This window comes from Nicotiana attenuata, unplaced genomic scaffold (assembly GCF_001879085.1).
Source record: "Nicotiana attenuata strain UT unplaced genomic scaffold, NIATTr2, whole genome shotgun sequence".
Lineage (NCBI taxonomy): Eukaryota > Viridiplantae > Streptophyta > Magnoliopsida > Solanales > Solanaceae > Nicotiana > Nicotiana attenuata.
Genome location: NW_017670735.1, coordinates 280,603 through 290,444, shown reverse-complemented (window position 1 = coordinate 290,444; position 9,842 = coordinate 280,603). Strand labels below are relative to the sequence as shown.

Sequence of the window (9,842 nt, the reverse complement as noted above, 5' to 3'; positions counted from 1 at the left end):
TCGGCAAATTCTTTGAGCACCTGGTTGTGCAAAAAAAGAAAAACTTCAATGAGTCACCCCCAATATCACACACACTAGTAGTACATAATGAGATTATTTTGTTTCTCGAGGAAGAGAACTTCACCTGAAATTTGAGAAGCTTCGAATTGTATTGAATCCAATGCTAGCGATGGTGTCTAAATGGTGGTGGAGATGAAGGAAATCTTTGTGGTGGTAAAACAATAGAAGGGATGAGTGAAATGGGTTAGGGGCGTCGAGGTTGCATGTCACATAGCATCAACCTCATTAAATATTAGTGTCACATAGGATTGGATATTTACCTAGAACAAAGTTAACGGTAAAGTGGTATATTTAAATTAGTAACATTACTACAAGGGTATATTTAAACTCAAAGTACAACGAGGGATATATTTAAACATCTTCTCATAGTACAAGAGTATATTTGGCCCTTCACTGTAGAAAGAATTATATACAGTCAGATCTCTACAAAACTTCACTATAACAGCAAAAAAGTATAGGAACAAACGGGGCTATTATAGAGAGTTGACTAGATAATGTATTAGTGTGCTCCTTAACATGGGTTAGTAACTCAGTTGCTCCATTAGTTAATACTCCTTCCGGTTCTCAATAAGTGACCAATTTGCTTTGAGTACGCCCATTAAGAAAATACTAAATTCTAGATGAAAATAGTTAGTGTGACTAAACTACCCTTCATTAAATGTAGCACCATAGTTATAGGGGTACTTCTCTTCTCAAATGTGAGGAGTAAATGACTTTTTTATGGTTACATACATAAGGGTAATTTTGGAAAAACAAATTAAAATTTTTCTTGATTATATAAATGAACACGTATTTTGAACCAAAATTAAAAAGCAAATTGATCACTTATTATGGACCGGAGGGAGTACAAAATAATCATACTTTGTTGTGTGCTACTATTAATACAAAATTTTTTTATTGTTTTTTTAGCTTCTTGGAAAAGAGAAAGGGAAGGTCTTAAGGCAAGTTATTTACGCAGATCTAACACTTGCAACACAAGTATGATTTAAAGCTTTGTCGTCTTAACTAATGTAGGGGCATAGAGAACTGTTTCTACCAACGACATCTGATTACAAATGACGAAATCAGATTCACTAAATTACCCAATTACAAGACTTAATAATTTTACTACCAAGGGGTGGTGGAAAGAATGGGATCCCTCTACCTTTGACCCGAAGTCTCGATTTCGAAAAGTGGAAAATCTCTTGGTAGAGAGTGCTTTACCCCGAGCTTACCTGGTGTGAAACTAGATCGGTCGGGTTAGTGGATTTCGAATATCGGATGCCCAAAGAAAAAAAAATAAGAAAAGGACTTAAATATAGGCTTAATGAAGATTTCCTCGTATTCAGAATCTTTTGAAGAAATAATACCATTAATAACCTCTGTACAATGAACAATGCAATTGCAAAGTATATTTTTGTAGTTAAGTCTCCATTGAATTGCTAATTTCCATCTCTCTATTGATCTACTAGCTACACTTGACAGGACATAAATGCCTTCACTAAGCATATCCTTGCTTTCCAGGAAAGCACACAGCTCACTAGCAAGTGCTGGTGGCATCTCTTCAATCTCCACGAGTTGATGGATATCTTGAAATTTATCAAGGATGACGAGTAACTTACCGTCTTCTTCAGCAGTAGTTGGAAGTATGTCCAATGTTGTTCTGCATTTCTTTGCCATCCATCTCATCGCAGCAACTTCATTATGTGCTGAAAGTCGGTTTCCTGAATAAACAAGGTGTAAAAAAGACCTGCGCTTGTTTTGTGGGACTGCCCACAATCGCACTGTTGATAGTAGCGCAAAGGATGGTTTCCCATCTGGCTGAATATAGAGTAACTCATTCTCCCATGAACAGAGAGAATATATATCTGGTTCTAAAGGTATAAAAGCCTTGTCATTTGGGTTATCAGTCAGAAGAAATCCATAATGTTGAAGAAGCTCCAAATTTGTGTAGGTTCCGTAGCTTAGCAGAACCTGCAGCAATCAATCACATTAGAGGCATCAGTGCTACGCTTACAAGCTAGAAACAAAATGCAAAGGGTAAATGGCAAACTGTCTTGATAATGACACTGGACATTCAATTCAATACAAGCGTGTTCATTTCTGTAGTTCTTAATATCCAGAATATCACGTAATAGTGTCACTGCCAGTCTGTCACACAAAAAGAAAGGAAAAAGTATTAAAAGGGAGAAAGTATTTCAGTATCACCTGTTCTCCTTTCCCGTAGTTTCTTCTGGCGTAGAAGCAGTATGAAGAAACGTTTTCCTCATACCCAGCATCTATTAACCTATGGGCTGCGGCCAATTCAGTTGCTGATTTAAGCATACTGTCTTCTTGCAAAGAAAAGGTTTTTCCAGCAACTTGATCTTCAGAATTAGATGTTTCATCTCCAGGTGCTGCGTAGTTGAAGAAATCTCCAACAGGGCATAAACATCCAGCTTCATCCCAAGGTATATGCATGGTGCGCGAGGATATCTTCAGCAAGAACCTTTTTCAGGTTAAACTATGAAAATAAGAAGAAAAATGGGGAAAATATAGCAAGTAGCAGACAGACAAAGAATCCTCAAGTACATCATGAATCAAGACAGAAAAGACAGACAATGCTCAAGTCCACCATGAATCAAGCACGCACATCATACATATATCTTGCGATGAGGTTAAAGTTTCTAATAAGAAATGGTTAACTAAAATAACTCAACAAATTAGCTCTTGTGAGTTGACTCCGTACTTACAGAACCAGAGGCCCACAGCCAAGCCTTGAGAGTCAGGAGCTGTGGCTTGAGCTTGAGGTCATGCATAAGCACACTAGCTTCTTTCCACTCTGCTTCAGCCTTCAGAGAAGCCTTTTGTGCAGCCCAGATGGCATCATCAATCTAAAATCATTAGAAATAATTCAGATGAAGCCTTTACGTGGTGAATTTCAGTTGAGAAGTATGACGAACATTAGCAATGCAATGAACGACAGCAGTGCTTGGCTGCTTGCAAACATAGAATAAATTTTAGCTTGTAGGGATTGCTACAAACTTGCAATGCTTGTATCTCCAATTTGCCAAAATCTGCAAGTGTGTCATAGCTGCGCGGGAACTGTTTTAGATAGGGCCACCACCGAGAACTCTTTCCCTTGTTCACTTCATTTAATAGTGCAACAGCCAATATCTGCAGTAATAGTAAGTTCAGAAGGCATAAACATCAAATTGAATAAAACCATCATCACTGGCCAAACAAACCACAAACTGCAGAGTAAGTGATTAGCACTCTGACTGTGGAGATACGAGCAAAAGATTCACTTGCACAACCAAGGTAGCAAAAAGCATTTACAGCAAACATTTGAAGAAACTACAGACTCAACATAAAGATCAGGCCTTTCAATACTAGAGTAGCTTCTAATTTGTGTTGTTTCAAAGTTGTATTAACTTTCTTTAAAGTATGCTTTTCTCTACACTATCCAAAGCTTTTCAACACTTAACAAAAATTCACTTTGAACACCACCTTTTCACTTAAAGATTTTCATTTCAGAACATTATCCACTATCGTATAGATGAAACAAAACTTTAACTCTCACCATAATATGGAGCACAAACAAAATAGAACACTTAAATTGGCGCAGTGAGTAGTTCAGTGAATGGAGAAACTTTAAGCCCAGTTCTTTACCCAATTTGTTGTAAGAACAACTGATAGCTCCATAATCTTTTATAGTATGCTGGAAGGAATACATGTAGACTTCAGATTTTGCTTCACCGGGGTCTACGGGCCACACTCAAATTGGGAAAGGGTGGAATTTTGGAATGAATTGGCTGCTGCAAGGGGTCTGTGGAATGAAAGCTAGGTTGTGGGAGGAGATTTTAATGTATGTCGTTTTGAGTGTGAAAGATTCAATTGTATAAGAAGATCTAGGGCCATGAAAAGCTTCTCTGAATTCATTCAAGATATGGGCTTAGTTGATCTCCCTTTACAAGGAGCTTTTTATACATGGGCAAGGGGGGAAGACTCTTTGCAGGCCTCTAGAATTGATAGGTTTTTGATATCTTCAGAGTGGAACGAACTATTTGGCTCTGTGAAGCAATTAGCTCTCCCCAAGGTTGTCTCAGATCATAGGCCAATTGTACTGGAAAGTGGTGACTGGACAACTGAACCATCTTACTTTAAATTTGAGAATATGTGGCTGCAACAAGAAGGTTTTACTGACATGGTTAAAATATGGTGGCAAGGCTACGCGGTTAATGGTTCTCCAGATTTCATACTATCTCAAAAGCTGAAGCTCTTGAAGGACTTAGTAACTTGGAATAGGGAGATTTTTGGCAAGATAAGCAACAGAACCAATAGAGCTTTGGAAGAACTCCTCATTCTAGAGCAGGCAACTGAATGAAGGTTATAGACTCAATCTGAAAAAAACAACATGCTGAAACTGAGAATGGAGATACAACAGCTAGCTAGAGCAGAAGAGATATCATGGAGACAAAAGTCTAGGTGCTTGTGGTTGAAAGAGGGTGATAGAAACACTAATACTTTCAGAAGATGGCCAATTCACATAGGAGATACAACTGCATTGATAGAATACAGGTGGGGGATAACATCATTGAAGATAAAGAGCAGGTGAAAGAGGTGATCCTTGATTTCTATCAAGAGTTATATTCCGAAAATGAAAACTGGAGACCTACGGCTAGATTTGAAGGCCTAGAATGTTTGGCTACAGAGGATAAAGAGGCTCTTGAACATGACTTTGAAGAAGAGGAGATTTTGAATGTTGTCAACTCCTGTGCACCTGACAAGAGCCCTGGTCCTGATGGCTTTACCATGACTTTCTATCAGAAGTGTTGGGACACTATAAAACAGTACCTCATGGGAGCTTTCAACCACTTCCACAACAATTGTCACATGGTAAAATCGTTCAATGCCTCTTTTATTGCTCTCATTCCTAAAAGAAAAGGAGCAATTGAACTCAAGGATTTTAGGCCTATTAGTCTTATTGGTAGTTTCTACAAGATAGTGGCAAAGGTGCTAGCAGAGAGGCTGAAGAAAGTGATTGGGAAGCTGGTATCCAGTTATCAAAATGCATTCATAAAAGGCAGACAAATCACCGACGCTGCCCTTATCGCCAATGAACTTCTGGACCGGAGACAAAGAAGTGGTGAACCTGGTCTCATTTTTAAGCTTGACATTGAGAAAGCCTTTGACAAACTCAACTGGCTTTACCTTATATCAATTCTAAGGCAAATGGGATTTGGTGAAAGATGGATCAAGTGGATTAGATATAGCTTCACCTCAGTGAAGTACTCTATACTTGTCAACAGAAGCCCAGTGGGATTTTTCTCTCCAAAAAGAGGGATTAGGCAAGGAGACCCCCTGTATCCCTTTCTCTTCATTTTGGCTATGGAGGGGCTTAGTAGAATGCTAGAAAAGGCCAAGAAATTGCAATGGTTGAAAGGTTTTGAAGTGGGGAACATCTCAGGCTCATCAATCTCCGTATCCCACCTCTTATTTGCAGATGACACCCTTATTTTTTGTGATGCAGAAAAAACTCAAGTGCAATATCTCAATCTTACTCTGATGATTTTTGAAGCTATTTCAGGACTTCACAAACATGTCCAAGAGTATCATTTATCCTGTTAATGTGGTACCTCACTTGGAGGAGCTGGCTGATATTATGTTCTGCACCACAGGATCATTTCCTACTACCTACTTAGGTCTGCCCTTGGGTGCTAGACACAGGGCAACTGATATTTGAAATGTGATCATTGAAAAGTTTGAGAAAAGATTGGTATCATGGGAGCAACAGTACCTTTCTTTTAGGGGTAGATCTTTCCTATGGGAGGGTAACAGTAAAGAGCATAAGTTTCACTAAGTCAAATGGTCCAAAGTTACAATACTCAAAACACTTGGGGGCCTTGGAGTTAAAGATCTGTCACTTCACAACAAAAGCATGCTTATGAAATGGCACTCGAGGTATAACCAGGAGGAAGCTGGGTTCTGGAAAGAAATCATCCAAGCAAAGTATAGGACTTCTAGTCACTGGTGCACTAATATGGTTAGAACAACATATGGAACTGGGCTGTGGAAGAATCTCATGAAGCTTTGGGAGGATTTCTCAAGAAACACGTCACTGCAAGTGGGAAATGGTGCACACATCCAATTTTGGAAGGACAAATGGTTGGGGCACACTACACTAAAGGAGGACTACCCAAGATTATTCCTAATTGCAACCAATCCAGACTCTACTATTGCTCAAAACAGGGAGGACAATACATGGAATCTAAACCTAAGAAGGGATCTTAATGATTGGGAGATAGAAGATCTGACTTCACTTCTTGGAAGCTAAACCTAAGAAGGGATCTTAATGATTGGGAGATAGAAGATCTGACTTCACTTCTTAGAAGCCTGCATAACATCATAGTCGCCATCCAGGGAAGAGACAGGCTTAAATGGGGCAACAACAAAGAGGGCACTTACTCCGTCAAAGCAGGCTACTCCCACTTGAGCTCCGATAAAGAAATGATTGATCAATGGCCTTGGAAATTAATCTGGAGAACTAAGCTGCTACCAAAAATTATCTGTTTTAGCTGGATCACTCTAAAGGGCTCTTGCTTAACTCAAGACAATCTCATCAGGAGAAATTTTCAGCTACCTAATAGGTGTTACATGTGCCTCTGCAAGTCTGAGTCAATTAATCATTTGTTTCTTCATTGCTCAGTTGCAACAGACATGTGGAACATGTTCCTAGCTCTTTTTGGTCTGCATTGGTCTATGCCATGCAGTGTCAGGGAGGCTTTTGTGAGTTGGTGCTCATGGAAAGTTGATAAAACCATCAAAAGGATCTGGGCTACGGTTCCTGCTTGTATTTTGTGGTGTATATGGACCGAAAGGAATCAGAGATGCTTTGATGGGGTCTCAACTGCCAATCACTCGCTTAAAGCCAATTGTTTAGTTAGTCTTTTTAGTTGGGTTAATCTTACCCCTGTCTATAACCCTGAATCTTTTTTGGAATTTATCAGCTCCTTAGTCTTATGATAGATCTTTTGTTGATATTTTTGGGCTGATACTTTCTGTTTGTTTGTAACATCTGCATCTTCTTGATGCCTTTTGTTAATAATATTCACTTACTTCATCAAAAAAAGTAGCAGAAACACATCGAATTTAAGAGGCAAAATAAAGAAGAATTACCTGAGTGGAGGAGAGAGAAGGGTGCTTCTTGACAACAATTGACAGCACCTCATCGTTAATCATAAGACTTTGACTAGTCATTAACGCTCCGTTTGGAACTTTAAGAATCAAATCCCCTTTCCTAATATCACGAGCTGCTGCTAAACCTCTCCTGCAACATCAGAAAAATCATTCATTCATCACCATTCGTATATTAACTTATTCCTAAGGAGAAAAGAGTTGTGATTAATGTATATATATACCCTCCGGCATCAGGGAAAGTAGAGACAAAAAGGGAGTGTCCCAAACATGAATCTGATAGAGGGGTTGAAGTTAAAGGAGTGTCTGAGATTCCCAACTCAGCTGCCCATTTCAGGAAGCTCTTTAGGCTCAAAGCTTCTGCTTCTTCCATGGCGGCTTTTGCAGGGGAGCTGTGGGCTTTTCCTGTTTCTTTTGTTAGAGAAAATGTTCAAGGGTAAATCAGACGACTGTTTCATCAACTGGGCTACTCCAGCTTATCGAGGCCCAAGTCCAACAGGTAAATTGGCCCAATTATGTGACCATTAGAGTTACCCAATAAATTTGGACCAATATTCAAAAGATTAACATGGCATGTGCAAGAATGATACACACAATTCAAAAATTGTTAAAGGAACTTCATTTCATACTTGTCTATCCCTATCTTGAATTTGAGTTTGAGTCAAACTCTGAATATAAGCTTAATTGGACACTAAAGCAAATTTATTAGTCAAGCTCAATTCATAAGCTTAATTAAATGATATCTAGGGAGTATAATAGACTCGATTTCATTGCAAGATAACTACTGCTAGTTTAACTTATAACATCTATATGTGTGAGTTTAATTCTTACATTCGTCCATCCCTTTCCAATTCTCTGATCCCTTAATGTAACATAATTTTATTTAAGAGAATATATATTAGCGTAGTTCATCAACAAGTTAACGGCAAGGTCGCCCCTTCCATTAAATAAACTAGTTTTACGGTACGCGCTTTGCGCGTGTATATATATTAATGGATACACAATTTTGAAAAAAATACATAAATATATTAGATGATGTGCTTGAGTTATATAAATTATAAAATAAAAATAAAATAAATATTCCTGAAAATGATGAATGTTATTCTAACTTAGCCAACTCATTAAATAAAGAAATTCCGTCACACATAAAGTTTTCAGACGACTAATTATAATTTATGAGGGTTATATGAGAATATTTTATGAAAATTATTGTTATTTTTTTGACAGAATACTAAAAAAATTAAAAGTACGTTTATCACGATTCTTCAAAGACTTATCAAATAAGCAAAAACTAAAAATTCAATCTTTTAGTATTTTAGAGATTTGGGAATAAAAAGGTCGGCACGATATCTCCTAAAAATTTTGATAGTTATAATATAAAGTCTAAAAATGACTATTGTTTGAATTACTAATATTTTACCACGTAAATAACTCAATATACAAAAGAGTATAGTGAGACGTTGTCATTCAATGGACGGAATGCAAAAAATAACTCATTTATAATACATTTTTTCCTACTATTTCATTCTTATTGCTTCAACTTTGTTTATTTACCAATTTTGCTCTTAATACTAAATTATAGTCGATTTTGCTATAATTTCTTATGCTAATTCTTTTCTTACAAAAATAAATTTATGTACGATGAGTTTTATCAACTTAACAAATAACTTTACTTATATGATGACTTTGGAAAAAAATAAAATTAGTTAATTAGTTAATTTAAAGACTTAATTGTTTGTTATTAACATTTAAAATAATTTAATATTATCAGGATAGCCTCTTTCGCACTTTATAGAATTTCACTCAGCAATACCAAAGAACCAATAGAAAGCGTCGTTCCAAACTTTAATCTACTAAAATTACAATTTTTTGGGAAAGTTTAATTATTTATCAACGCACCACACAGTATGCAATTTTTCTAGCATTGAGAAACCAAACAACATATCCAATCGACAATCAAATTCAGAAAATTTGCAGTCCAATATCCAGAAACCCAAGTTACAGAAGTTGCACTCACAAAGTTCGAACCTTTTTTATGTTCATATACGTCATGCAAATTTTCCATGGTTTGTGTTTATATGAAAAAGAAACGATAAATAAAGAAGTCAAATTCATACTTGGCCCCATGGATGTGCTCCACTCTCCGTCCTTCGACAGCCAAATCTTCATTCAAGTTCACATACGCACGTTGCCCTTCTGCTTCGCGCATCAGATCTTAAGTCGTAAATCCATTTTAAAGTATAGAATCTTAGGACTTCCTATATACTTTAAATAAGAAGAAATTTGATAATTGAAATATTAGTTGATATCAAATCTTAAATATTAGGAAATAATTAAATGACTATACCTAATATTAGGAAAATAGTTAAATGAATGTTCCTAAATATTAGGAACTCAATTAAATAATTATTCTTATATGTCAGAAAAATAATTAAATGACTATTTTGTCCAATATGAGCTCTATTTTTAAAGGGTAAAAAAGGCGAATAACTTTTCGCTAAGGGCCTTCGTGCTTTTAATATAATAACTTTAGTGTACGTGCATTGCACGTGTGCTTAGCGTCAATCAATAAAATATGTGTACAACATGAACATGTAAATTAGGTTATCAAATGCTAAGTTTTAGAA

The 9,842-nt window shown here is 36.8% G+C and overlaps 1 protein-coding gene across 1 annotated transcript; it reads right to left on the bottom strand.

Annotated features, from left to right (window-relative positions):
• Positions 1-1,299: 1,299 nt before the first annotated feature.
• On the bottom strand, positions 1,300-9,423 carry LOC109242792 (protein SET DOMAIN GROUP 40-like). The gene is made up of 7 exons (XM_019409652.1): positions 9,333-9,423; positions 7,440-7,626; positions 7,198-7,348; positions 3,064-3,195; positions 2,772-2,912; positions 2,248-2,514; positions 1,300-2,013 (listed from the first exon to the last, which is right to left on the bottom strand). The coding sequence occupies exons 1-7, from the start codon at positions 9,382-9,384 to the stop codon at positions 1,300-1,302; spliced, it is 1,644 nt and encodes a 547-aa protein (XP_019265197.1). The 5' UTR covers positions 9,385-9,423.
• Between the last annotated feature and the right edge of the window lie 419 nt (positions 9,424-9,842).

Coding starts and splice junctions, on each gene's coding strand:
- LOC109242792 (XM_019409652.1), bottom strand. CDS start 9,384: ATGAAGATTTGGCTGTCGAAGGACGGAGAGTGGAGCACATCCATGGGG. Junction 7,627..9,332: donor GAGCACATCCATGGGGCCAA/GTATGAATTTGA, acceptor CTCTAACAAAAG/AAACAGGAAAAGCCCACAGC. Junction 2,515..2,771: donor GGCTGTGGGCCTCTGGTTCT/GTAAGTACGGAG, acceptor TTCTTGCTGAAG/ATATCCTCGCGCACCATGCA.